At 45.6% G+C, this 13,827-nt stretch overlaps 1 protein-coding gene across 4 annotated transcripts in view; it reads right to left on the bottom strand.

Moving 5' to 3' along the window:
* Positions 1-305: 305 nt before the first annotated feature.
* Positions 306-13,827, bottom strand: part of LOC137427546 (uncharacterized) — a 35,302-nt gene continuing 21,780 nt past the window's right edge. For 3 of the 4 annotated variants that reach the window (XM_068117125.2, XM_078778021.1, XM_078778020.1), the window contains 5 exons: positions 11,769-11,828; positions 2,892-3,221; positions 2,336-2,511; positions 1,450-1,665; positions 306-1,119 (listed from right to left, as the gene is read on the bottom strand). In XM_068117125.2, the coding sequence (XP_067973226.2) occupies positions 529-1,119; positions 1,450-1,665; positions 2,336-2,511; positions 2,892-3,221; positions 11,769-11,828 (1,373 nt within the window). In that variant the 3' untranslated portion in view covers positions 306-528. The remainder of the gene's footprint in view (positions 1,120-1,449; positions 1,666-2,335; positions 2,512-2,891; positions 3,222-11,768; positions 11,829-13,827) is intronic. The other variant, XM_078778022.1, reaches the window with a different exon arrangement.

The raw sequence follows: 13,827 nt of genomic DNA on the forward strand, positions 1-13,827 counted from the left end.
CTGGAGTCCCTGTCCAGGAACACATCTGCCAAGGTGGCCAAGGTCCAGCGTAACTACCTGCGGGATTACTACAACTCCCCAGTTGGCAAGGTTCCGTGGCAGGACACGATGATATAAGGTAAAGTACTCAATATTATAAAATTATATTTTTTTGCAGAGATCCATCTCAACCAAGCCCCCTCCCCCTCAAAACATTTGATATTGTAAGCCCCCCCGCCCCCCGGCCGACCTGCTTTTGGGCCCAAATTACCCAAGTCCCCCTGGCAAATGGCAAAGCATTCAAAACACAAGACTAGAAGTAAAAAAAATTAAAAACTTTAATTGTAGTAACAGATCCAGATCCACACACTTTTTCAAAGTCCTGCAGTCTCACAAGTTTACATTTGGCACAATATGTTTGAAGTTCCATTTTTAAATTAAGGATTCTTCAATGTTCATGGTAATGTTGATGGCACAACATGTTCAAAATTTCACTTTTAATTTAAAGTTTCTTCAGTGGTCAAGGTTCATGGCACAAAATTTACAAGTTTAAATGTTCTCATAAATGGTGGAGGAAAGCATTACATCAGATGAACGGCTGGTGGCCTCTGGTGTCTCTTTGCCAGTTGCCACTTGCGATGGAGGTGGCGCTCCAAAGTGTCCGGTGCTGTACTGCTGGCTTGTAGAGGCGCTGGACATGAAGCTGGACACTGGGGTAGCGCTGAAGCTGGGCTGCTGCTGCTGACCGTAAGCAGGGCTACGTGCTGACACGTATGAAGAGGGCGTAGGGGGCAGGGGTCTTGGTGCTGGGGACCGCATGGTGGTGTAGCTCCTTGGTGGGGTACTTGGTGGGGGCATGACATACCCATATTGTTGTGGTTGCTGGTACTGCTGCTGCTGTTGGTAGGACATGTCTGGTGGCACATGCTCCTGGTAGCTTGCAGGCTGCTGGCCACGGGTGACAAAGTCGTTCATCAACCTCATGGCTTCCATGCTGAACTCGCACCAGTCTTCCCTGCGAATCTGCCGTAACTGGGTTGAGATGTAGCCAACAAACTGCTGGACCGCCTCCTCGTGTGGGAACTTGGGGACTGTGTGAGTGGCCAGGCTCTTCCTCAACTCTGCGGCTTTGTCCGCCCTCTCAAGGAGCCACAACACACAATTGAAAGCATTTATTAATATCATGTTAACATTGTTGGTGATATATACAATTACATGTCATTACAGAAACAGTGTGAATTTGTTTTTCCTTCAACAATAATGATAAGTTTAATGTCAGAACTTTTCTGGGCAAGTACAGCAATATATTAAATTTGATTTAAATTTTTTGTCATTTGCCAGAGTAACGATGTCATGATGACAATTATTTTAAATTTAATTTAGGAGTACTTTCTTTTTATGGCAAAGTTAAAAAATTCATTATTTGCTAATATTTTGTAATATTTGTAAAGACAAAAAAGTTATATTTACCCTGGCTATCATTTCATCACTGTCAGGTGTACTCTTGTCCTCGCCCTTGCCCTTGGCCACCCTTTGGTCAGGCTTGTCATCTAGTGATGGCAGTGGTGGTGGGGCATCCATCTCTGTCACATCATCATCTTCTGTCCCTGTCATGGCCTCTTCCTCCTGGGATTCTTGTGATGTTGTTGCAGCGCTCTTATTAGACTCGGCAGCCCCTTTTGGAAACTGAAAAACATAAAACAACAAGCATTCTGAGTATTGCGCTGCAATACATGTCCCCTACCGGCAGTCTGTCGTCCGGAAAACTGTTGGGGAAATTACCAAAGTTCAAAGTGCCATAACTTTGTCAAAAATGATCGAAACGTCGTGAAGTTCGAACTTGATCTGTAACTTATCATTAGGAAACCATGTACCAAGTTTGAAATCATTAGCATTAAGAGTTTAGAAAATAAGTCCGGAAAGCTGTTCTTTGCGTGACAGACTGACAGACTGACAGACGGAGGGACGGAGTGCAAACCTATAGTCCCCTCCGGGGTACACCGGTGGGGGACTAATAATCAACATTAAACAACAAGTACTTTAAATGTTTTTGTTTGCTTGTATGTCGCAGGTTGTCTGGTCAGGTCCTGAAGCAAATGAAGCTACTCAAGTTGGACTCAAGTTGGCAAGAAGATCCCAACAGCAAATTCATGAAATAAAAAAGATGGAAATTCTTGAAGTCTTTGCAGTTCTCCATTTCAAAGTCAATGCCTTGTAAATAATGTATGTATTGTAAATAAAATTTGCTATTGTACATTTGAAACAATTGTCTCGGTTGTTCTTGGTAATTGTTAACATTTAAATTAAATTAAAATTAAATTTAGATTAATTGACATGGTTTAATTATTCAACACACCTTGGCACTCTGGCGGCTCGGGCAGCGCTTGATGTGGGTGTCCAGGAACCTGTAGGTGTTGTAAATGGTCTGGTCCCTCTCAGAAAGTTCCTCCACAGCCCCCTGGCCTGACTTGAGCGCTGTAATCTTCCCATATCTGGTCCGCATACTTTCAAAGAGAGTCTTCAGCTGCTGGTCTGGAAAAAAAATAACAAAATATTTAATGTCTGCCAAGACTTGTAGCTATTATTTCACTGGAAAAGCATACCAAGAAAACAGCCAATACCCTGTATCCCTGCGACATTTACAAATTGTGAAGGACCCTCTCATTACAGTTTCTTGACATGAATTATTTTAAAAGGACAGGCAGCCTGCATGGTAATATTTTGTCACAATTGGTACAATATTAAGCAGCATTATTTGGCCAACATCTTCGCAATATTTTAGCAATGAGCCCTATTGGGCAAATGTTTGCTTACAATTTCAAACACAAAAATAATGTCCATTGGGCAAAATTTATGGGACATATATTCAGGACATTGGAAATTTTAAATGAAACATTTTAAGAGGTACTTACACGTACAGGGGGGTTCCAACCTTGCTGCCTTTTCCTCCAGCAGCCGCCTCTTCATTTCTGTGTTCTTGAAAGCCTTCAGTTTCTTGTTGTAGAAGCATTCGTTCTCCCGGTACCACTCCGCAAGGTCCACCTCCTGTCGGTCGGTGAAAATGTACGTGGACCCACGAGTCCTCTTCTTCTTGGGTCCCTGTGTTGTCTGGCCGCCTTCTTCTGGATCGTCAGACAGTTCATCTCTCTCCTGGCCAGCCTTTCCCCCCTGTGTATCCTTTTCACCCTGGGCAGCCTGGCCCCCCTGGGCAGCGTGGTCTCCCTCGGCCTCCTGGATGTCCTCTGAAATTTTTGAACATTTCAAAATTAGCGCCACGACGTAAAAGTGCCCACGACATGACTACGACCTCTCCCGACTGCTAAGGACTTCCCCCGACTACATCTACGACACTCCCACATCTCCCCTACGACTTGCCACGATGTTACATCGGCGCGAATCGGCGTCAAATTCGTTAAAGTGGGAAAGGGGACTTAGAGATTGGAGGGGTTAGTGGCGATGTAAATTGACGAGTTGGGAACTAATTATTTTGGAATTGGCAGACGATAGTTTAGCGCCTTCCTTCTTCTTCCTCATTGTCCCGACAATTGAAGGATGAATGGAGGAACGCTTGTTGTGAGTGATGAGGTGTGAATGAGGTGCGTGGCGAATATTTGTTTTTGTAGAAGAAAAGATTGAGTGAATGATACCAGGTGGGTGTTTGTGGAGCAGAGTACACCCCCGATGGAGGTGAACCCTCGCCTGCATTGGCGTTAGAGTAGAGGGGGGTTCAGATGTTTTGGATAAGGGATGTCATTCTGTGGTTGCTGCTGTGTGCAGAAAGTTTTGTTTTGCAAAGGTGCAATGGTGTTGTTGAGAGGCTGGGAGTGTGGCACGTCAATGTGTCCTCTCGTAGGGGGGACTCGCCGGCCAAGTGAGGCCGTAGGGGTCCAGGGGACCAGTTTAGTGTTGTGTAGTGGGCACAGGTACCCAAGGGAAGGGGCCTGGGTCACCAGATGCCATCGTAGTCAACGAGGGGTGAGAGCCAGAGAAGGCATCCCCCATTGTTAGGTTCAGGAGAAGGTGAGCTCAGAGGTGGCTACAGCATCACGGGGGTGCCACCGGTGGGTATGCAGGTAGGTTACCCTGCCAGTAGAGCCACCCTGCCCAGCCAGGAAATTGTGCGATGGCACAGGAAGAAATATTTGAGGGCCGGACCCAAATTTGTAAAAGCACCAACGTGTGGGACATTGGGTAAATTGGTTGCATAGAACCACTGTAGGGGGGGGGGGGGGGGGGGTGTAATGGTAAAAGAGAAAAGTCTTTGGAAATGGTAGGTTAGAGTAAGGATGCTCCCCCTTGGTACCATTGTGTGTGTTTGCGGCCGCTGAGATAACGGGGTTGATTAATTGGCCTTTGCGAGGACTTGTTGTGTCCCAAATTGTTTAGTAGGGGTAGGGGTAAGCACGCCCCCCAGTGGGCTGCCCCACCGGCGAGCCTAGTGGTGCCACTCCACCTCATTAATTTGGCACCGTGTGTGTTTTGGTGTTCTCCCGGGAGATAGGTGTAGATAGGGTGCATTAATGAACCCTGGAGGAATAGTTTAGATTGAATGGTTTATTGGCCGAGATAGAGTAGGGCTAGGTTAAAAAGACTAAAAGGGGGTAGAAGTAGTTAGCGGGATTAAGTGGGCATAGTTAGGATTAGGTTAGGGCCACAACCAGCCGCCTGATCTGCTGCCCCACACGTTCCTGCCCCCATGACGAGTATGAGACCACCATGAGACTTACCATCATCATCATCATATATGTATATGTATATGTCATCACTCGGAGACATATGCATATATGTATATATATATATATATATATATATATATATATATATATATATATATATATATAGATATATATATATATATATATATATATATATATATATATATATATTGTTGCGGATATGAGGACTGTATTTTTTTTATTGTGTGCTTTATTATTATTATTGTTTATTCTGCGCCTCCTGCCTCCAGTGTTGTGTAAAAGTAAAAAGGGCGTCCCGGTAGTTATTCCATGAAACACCACATTGCAGGACCCGATAAGACCCTTGTTCAGTAGCTTATATCTTATTATGTGTTTTAGGGTAAGGCCTTGTCTTCCATTAAAATAATACTCCATTGCACAGAATCAATTAAGAATAGCTCCCCTTCAATACTTCCATTTCCCAGCCAAACTCTCCATCTGCGGGTAAAGCAGTTCACAAGTGTGGGGTGCACGCCCTCTCAATTCGCTGCTATAGTGAATATGTGCTCCGTGCTCTGTTTGAACAGGAGGGGCGGGGTCGCCAGGGAGAGGCAAGCCCAGGGCGCGCCACGAAGGGCGGGGCTGTGCAGCCCCATGCCCAAATAAGGAAACAAGCCCGTGGCTCGCCACGAGGGGCGTGCCGTCGGCGCGATGCCCAAATAAGGAGACAAGCCCGTGGGATTACCATACAAGGTCACGAAACAGAGCACGGGGGGGAGGGCGGTACCGAAACCAAGGGGGGCGTGTCAGACCCGCGCTGAAGGTTTAGACAGAAGGGTGCGACGATCGCTGGGAGAAGCTACACGAGGGATACGGCAGAGGAGTCCAGGTGCGTAAGAGGGCGTGTCAGTCCCGCGCTGGAGAGAAGTGAGAGGAAGGGAATATGAGCTGAGCTGCGTGGAGAGGTACACGACAAACAAAGGGTCCAAGAGAAAGCAGAGGAACTTTTACGAACGAGTTGCAAAGAGATACGGCAGATGAGTCCAGCCCCGTTTCAACCAGCCGCGTGAAGCCCTGACGGGGCAGCGAGTAACCCTGCCGGCGTGCGCTGTAAAGCCGAATACCAGGAGCTGCCGGCGTGCGCTGTAAAGCGGATTACAAGGAGCTGCCGGCTCCCCGCTTCCCGCCCGGAGTGGACCTGCTCGCTGTGCCCTGTGATCCCACCTGCTCATCCCTTCCAGCCATTCCTGCCTGCAAGTTCCCCATTTGCGTACGTGAGTTTGTTTTGTTCGTGCTGTCCTGGGTAGTAACTAAGTCTGTATAAGCTAGTAATTTTCACTGTGTCACCTGCGTTTTCATGTCCGCTGTCAATACCCGTGACTGCTCTTTTTGCTTATGTGTGTGTGTAAATAATAATAAACCCCGTTACTCTTCTGTACGTCTTCTTCTCCTTCCTCTTTGCATTCGTCGTCTTAGTCTTTTCCCCATTGAATATCTGTGGCGCGATACGGCCAACGTTTGGGTGAATCGGGTTTAGTCGGGGAACAACTGTTCGGTCGCGGAGCCTCCGCTCGGCAAACACAACATCCTTAACCGCGGACCGTAACAATATATATATATATATATATATATATATATATATATATATATATATATATATATATATACACACACACACATATACAGGGCATTCAGAAAGTATTCAGACCCCTTCAATTTTTTCACATTTTGTTATGTTGCAGCCTTATGCTGAAATCGTTTAAATTCATTTTTTCCCTCATCAATCTACACTCAATACCCCATAATGACAAAGAGAAAACAGGATTTTAGAAAGTTTTGCAAATTTATTAAAAAAAAAAAACTGAAATTTCACATTGTCATAAGTATTCATACCCTTTGCTATGACACTTGAAATTTAGCTCAGGTGCCTCCCATTCATCTTGATCATCTTTGAGATGTTTCTACACCTTGATTGTAGTCCACCTGTGGTAAATTCAATTGATTGGACATGATTTGGAAAGGCACACACCTGTCTATATAAGGTCTCACAGCTGACAATGCATATCAGAGCAAAAACCAAGCCATGAGGTCGAAGGAACTGCCTGCAGAGCTCAGAGACAGGATTGTGTCGAGGCACAGATCTGGGGAAGCCTACAAAAAAAATTCTGCTGCATTGAAGGTTCCCAAGAGCACAGTGGCCTCCATAATTCTTAAATGGAAGAAGTTTGGAACAACCAGGACTCTACCTAGAGCTGGCCGTCAGGCCAAACTGAGCAATCGGGGGAGCTTGGTAAGAGAGGTGACCAAGAACCCGATGGTCACTCTGGCTGAGCTCCAGAGATCCTGTGTGGAGATGGGAGAAACTTCCAGAAGGACAACCATCACCGCAACACTCCACCGATCTGGGCTTTATGGCAGAGTGGCCAGACGGAAGCCTCTCCTCAGTGAAAGACACATGAAAGCCCGCTTGGAGTTTGCAAAAAAGCACCTAAATGACTCTCAGACTGTATATCGCATACACCAATAGATATCCACGGAGGATGCTCTTCGTAAATCCACTCGGTGAAAAGTAAAATAAAACCAGACATTTGCGACAAGGGCGCATTTGATTTGATGAATCAGTGGTGATTTTAAAACTGGTCCGATTGTATTGTTCCATGGGTAGAAGATTTCAGTGACTGTGGATTAATTATTTCCATACTGTGATGCTCTGGATAATCATTCATTCACCCTCATGACTGAGCACTTCTACTAAATAAATCTTTCTGTTTTATCACTTACACAAGTACTTTTTCTGTCTGACTGTGTATGTTTTCCATCTAATTTCGAATCCCGTTTTTCAAAATCAATCCCCAAAATCAAAAGATACGGGGATAAAATGCCTAAAATTGAGGCATGAATATTTCTCCCCAGATTGCAGGAAAACGCATTTGGAGCAGTACAATTTTCAAATTTTCCTGGGAGAGGACCCCCAGAACCCCCGCTACAGGCTTCGGGCCTTTGGCCCTCATCAGTTGCGACCCCCCTTATTGGAAATCTTAGATCCGCCCCTGCACGGGGTGCCCCCTGTGGTATGAAACTAAGGGAATACATCTCCGAGCAGCGTCCCTCCTCCCATGACCACTCATTAAAGATGCAGTTCTATGACCCATCCATGCGAGTTGTTCGCTGACTATATAAACACCTGTCGGGAGGTAGGGATTCATTTTCTGCATAGTCCAGCTTCAAGTTTGGCAAGGATGATAAACACTATGCCATGTACTTGCCATTGCATTATGATGGTAGCCATTGCCTTATGATGGCTGAAATGCTTGCTTCATAGTGTTTTATACCTTTTGTAGATGTGTCAAATTCAAGTGGATTAAACTTCAGGATTGGAGCAGGTGTGGACATCCTTGATTTTCACCACATTTTTAATCCACTTCGAATCCTATGCTTGGAGTGATGGAAAAACTGCTTCGCCTCGAGACCTTCTGTGGGGATCCTCAGGCGACGAATGCAGTGGGCCAATGGGGGCATTGGTATAGCTCCCTTCAGTATTACATCGCTGTGGTTCCGGACCTCACCCCGCCACAGAAGCTCTCTATTTTAACTTGTCACGTGAGTGATACGGTGTTTTTTTTTTTGTTTTTTTTGTATAGAGTCGAGGCTCGTGAAAGAGCTAACATTTATCAAACAAACACATCAAACAAACAAGCACACAAAGTATATAAAAAGGGGAGCGGTCGACAAGATGGGGAGAGAAGGGGAGAAAGCACACAAACACAACATTTGAGAGCAGGGACATCGGGAGATGTGTGGGAGGGAGAGGGCCTGGAGGGAGACAGGATAGGTATAAAACGCAAGGACACCAAGGACTTCCAGGAAAGAAGACAAAAGTCACCTCAAAAAAGTAGATTTGGGGTGAAATTAGTGGGGGTAGAAAAGATCAAGGTTTTGGATTGGGGAAGATAAGAGATGGTGGTGAACAGCCGTTTTAAAGACCTGGAGGGAGGAGTGGGATTGAAGAGAGTGAGGGAGTTTGTTCCAGAGGCGGGAGAAAAGAGGAATGAAGGAGTAAAGGTGAGCAGAGAGTCTTGATTTTGGCAGTTTAACCATAAGAGGGTTGCAGGCAGATCTTGTGCGACCTGTAGGAATATTTGGGGGACAGAGCCCAGAGAGAGCTGGGGGAGCAAGGCCGGAGAGGAGTCGGTAGAAGATGGAAAGACCACCAACCTGCTTGCGGTGAGTAAGTGACTACATATCTCACTGTGCCACATATGAAGCTGCCGTTGAAACCTTGAGAGACATCTTCATCAAGCAACGCAGCACTTTGTATGGACGTCGCATGCTCGCGACCCGGTGCCAAGACCCGTCGGAGAGCCAAGAACATTACATACAGGAGTTGAGACAACTCGGAAAAGATTGTCTGATGGAACCCCGAATGGTCGCGGAGTCGACCGATGATCTTATGCGTGATGCCTTTGTCGCTGGCATCGCATTGCCAGCAATCAGATTACGGTTGCTTGAGGAAGCTACGCTAACCTTCCAACAAGTGTGCGAGAAGGCACGCGTATTACAGCTGGCGACAACTCGTGCGGAGGCGTACGGCTGGCCCTTTCTCACAGCGAAGGCTGTGGCCGAAGCGCGCTCGGAGCCGACGGCATCGACCGAGCGATCCCACGCTGGGATCGCAGGGGCCCCGGAATCAGCCTCCGCGTTGCTGGTATCAGAAGATGAGGAAAGCTTGAACGCTGCGGCCGCCACCTCTTCCTCTGCGGAGAATGCAAAATGTTATTTTTGTGGCAATAAAAGACATTTGCGTGCTTCTTGCCCTGCAAGGGAATGCGCGTGTCATAATTGTGGCTGGAAAGGTCACTTCGCCAAGGTGTGCCAGACTGCGAAAACCACATGGCGATCGACCCTCGCCGGGACAAACACATCATGCTTGGCGCACGCCGGAAAACCGGACATGTCGAGCGGTTTGCAAAGTGCCGTGCTGCAAGTGCTCATGGAAGGAATTCCCACCCAAGCACTTGTGGACACCGGAAATAGCTCAAGCTTCATCAGCCAAGTGCTGGTTCAACGATATCAATGGGTCGTGGGACAAGATACACGCCGCGTCTATCTGGCTTCATCGGGCTTGTGGGTTCGCACCAAAGGCTTGTGTACACTCAGCCTTGTGGTCAATGATGTGACTTATACCGATGTCAAACTCGCGGTGATCGCTGATTTGTGTGCTGGTGTGCTGATCGGACACGACTTTTTGCGCCGACATGGGCGCCTGGAAATGCATTTTGGGAAAGGTGAAAATACACTCTCTGTATGCGGTTTAGCCAAAATGGATATCGACACTCTGGCTCTGTTTCCTAGCCTAACTGTCGATTGCAAACCTCAAACTATAAAGTCGCGACGGTACACTTGTGCAGATGCTCAGTATATCGCCGATGAGACTAGGCGTTTACTAAGGGAGGGTATTATAGAGCCAAGTAGGTCTCCGTTGCGAGCTCAGGTACTAGTCGTGCAAACAGAGAATCACACTTACGGAAGTGTGATTACGGAAAAAAAATCTTACGGAAAAAGATTGGTCGTCAATTACAGTCAGACAATTAACTGGTACACGCAATTAGATGCGTATCCCCTGCCAAAAATAGACGATTTAGTCAGAGAAGTGGCTAAGTATCGCGTCTTCAGCACCTTGGACCTAAAATCCACGTATCATCACATCCCTATAAGGGAGTCAGATAAGCCCTATACAGGGTTCCAATCCGGACAACGGCTGTATCAATTCTGTCGCATCCCGTTTGGGGTCACAAACGGAGTGACTTGCTTTCAACGTGCGATAGACGATATTTTGGCTATAGAGCAATACTTACAAGACATCTTCGTTTATGTGGACAATGTGACGATTTGCAGACATACCCTGGACGTGACACGTCGGTGCAATGTCACCTTCAATGAGGACAAGTGCCACTATGCTACCAAAACAATAGACCTCCTTGGGTACACGGTGACCGAAGGCGAGATAAAACCTGACACCGAGCGCCTTCTAAACTTCAGGATTGGAGCAGGTGTGGACATCCTTGATTTTCACCACACCCCAATAAAAAAGATATTTCCCCTCTTCAAGAGCTCCACAGAACAATATGCCACCATGGCTGGCACTCACCAGCCAGACAGATTCTGACGGTCCTTTTAAAGCACGGATCACTTTTCCGTGTTGCTTTTCATGATGGGAAGTCCTCACCTGGCACCGCTCTCAAACAAGAGGTGTTTATACATGCAATGTTACCCTAAATCTTACTTACTTACTTATCCTTTTTGTCCCAATGGGATATAAGGCTGCACCTGTTGGCCCCAACTGCGTGTATCTCAAACATCCAATGCCTCGCTCCAACTTGACAGATCTTTAAATCCAGGCTACTGCCAATAAACCAGATATCTGTTTAACAGAATCCTTCCTCCCACAGGACGTCCCCAACTCCATAGTGTCTCTCCCTGGTTACTGTCTCCTCCGATTTGATAGGCCTGAATCACGCACCGGCAGCAGAGTAATACTTCACATCAAAAACTCAATTTCTGCTGTCCTTGTACTGTTCTTACACCTCCCAAACCGCAGGAGTACCTCTGGCTGTGACTTCTCATCCACTCCCACCTCTGTTTCAAGTCTGTGTGTTGTACCGTCCTCCAAATAGTGATGACTCCATCTACATCTCCCTCACGGACCAAGTTTTGTCATAACCCATCCACAACTTTAAAGAGATCGTGCTACATATATCATTTTTAATTGTGAAGAATCACTTTTAAAATTCTAGTATCCACAATTGGATCCTCACCAAATTCTAATCAATTTGGCCTTGTCACACACCCAACATGTCCAACAAGTTTTGTCTGAATCTGTCCATAACCATTTGAGGTATTCTGCTCACAAACAGCCAAACACATTCGTTGGCGGAAGTCATCAGAATTAACATGGCACCAAACCAATGCACTGCTCATAAATAATGAATGACTGGTGCTTGATCGAGATCGATGAGAAACTTCAGTTGGCAAAGCAAACAAACATGGCGTTCCCATTTTATAGTAAAGAATAACTAAAAATAACTATAACATGAAGATTGTTGTCCTACAAACCTTTGTTGAGTGAGGACTGGTCCAGAAACTCGGACTCCACCTTCACAGCCACAATAAAATCTGAAGATAAAACATCGCACTCGATCTCAATTATAAGGAACATTTCTAAACAAACTCGTTATCACAACACGTATTCAAGAAGTCTTTGATTTTCACTCTCCGATAAATACTTATTTTACATATATTTGAAAAAGCAAACCCAATGATCTGTCCCTGTAGTCCAGGAGCCAGAATCTGCTCAAAATGGTTTTGTGCAACACCCACTACACAGTTGGTTTGTCACTTCCAGGTGATTGGGGAACATCTATAGAACAAATCCAGCCCTGATGTACAGTTGAATTGTGGCAGCAACAATAAATGGCAGCCACTTTTCTATGAGGGGGGTGGTGTACGAGGCGTAAATCTGAGATTTTGTCGGATTTCATTTATTTATTTTTTCTCTTAGCCCCTACAGGCAAGATACATCCAATTTTGTTGTGAAAGTTTCATTCATGAGTATGAGACATCTATATGTGTATGTTATAAAATAGTTTTATATTTCGCATGTCATAGTTGTTCATATAATTATGCAAAAATAATATCGCCTAATTCGAGGAATTCCCGAAATTTCCAAATATTTTGCTATCAAAACATTTTACACAGTTGTCTATGCGTTGAAATAGTAGTGATGTGATGAAATATCATATTATTGTTGTAACATGAAACTGCACTTTGTATTTTGCAGTTGTCTGAATAAGAAGCAAGGAACATAACAACCTAAGCATGGCGAGCGAGAGTAGTGCAGAGGAATCTTTCCCACTTCTACCACAAAAACGCATGAAACTAATCGATTGGAAAAAATGCATCATCTGCCAAACAAGCACAGCTTCAGATTTAAGGAACGCAGGTGATGAAGGAATTGCAAAGTTTGTATCAGCTGCAAAATACAGACGTGATGAAACCTACCAATGTCTGGAGAGTTCTATTGAAACGTTGCACGTTATGGAAACTGTTTGGCATCGTGCATGTTACGTCGTACACAAGCTCACACAATCTTAAGTATGTCCATGGAAAGCCAGCAGAGGATTGCTGTTTGAAGGACGTTGACGAAAGTACAACCCAGCTGAGAAGTTCAGCACCTGCTGTTGACTGGTCGTTGTGTCTCTTCTGTCAACGCAAGTACCATGGAAAGAGCAAGGTACTGTACAATATTACAACGTTTGATGCGTGTACCGCAATACAGCAATCAGCATGTGTAAAGGGAGACGACGACATGCTTACCAAGATAGGTGGCATTGACCTGATAGCTGCTGAGGCTAAATACCACAACCCATGTAAAGCTCAGTATACAAGCAAAGCGAACCTCAAGTACCATGCATACAAGGAAGAGAAGCGCACAGAAGATGTCTATTCAGATGCCTTTACTAAGCTCATGTCCTCGGTTGAAGTAGGCATCCAGCGAGGAAAGGCTTATGAGCTCACCAGCCTTCTTGCAAAGTACAAGACTATTCTGACAGGTATGGATGTTAAAACAGCAGATAGCTATACCAGCCAGAGACTCAAGCTAAGGTTCCAGAATCACTTCAAGGACAGTGTGGTTTTTCATCAACAGCAGGATCGAAGCAAATCCCAATTGGTATACTCCAGCAAGATCTCACTATGTGAAGTTATCAACGCCGCTCATTTGAAAGAGAGACAAACTGCAACTACAGATACAGCATACGTTACCCATGACGATGCAGACGCTGGGCCGATGAGCACCATTTACCATGCTGCTCAGATCATCAGGACCGATTTGAAGGACTGTGCAGGCATCCAAATTCGCCCATTGAGTCTTCATGATCTAAATCTGAGGAGGTCCAAGGACATGCTACCAAAAAGTCTATATAACTTCCTGCGCTGAGCCATCTGCAAGGAATCAGCTCCACCACCATACACTGAGGATAACCCTAATGCAGAAGATGAACGTCATGTTATAATGCTTGGCCAAGATATTGTGCACAGCGCTTTACATGGCAGAGTAAAAACACCCAAGCATGTAAGTCTCGCCATGTCAGTACGCCACCTGACTTGCATGAGA

The sequence above is a fragment of the Myxine glutinosa genome, chromosome 5 (assembly GCF_964187855.1).
Source record: "Myxine glutinosa chromosome 5, kmMyxGlut1.1, whole genome shotgun sequence".
Lineage (NCBI taxonomy): Eukaryota > Metazoa > Chordata > Myxini > Myxiniformes > Myxinidae > Myxine > Myxine glutinosa.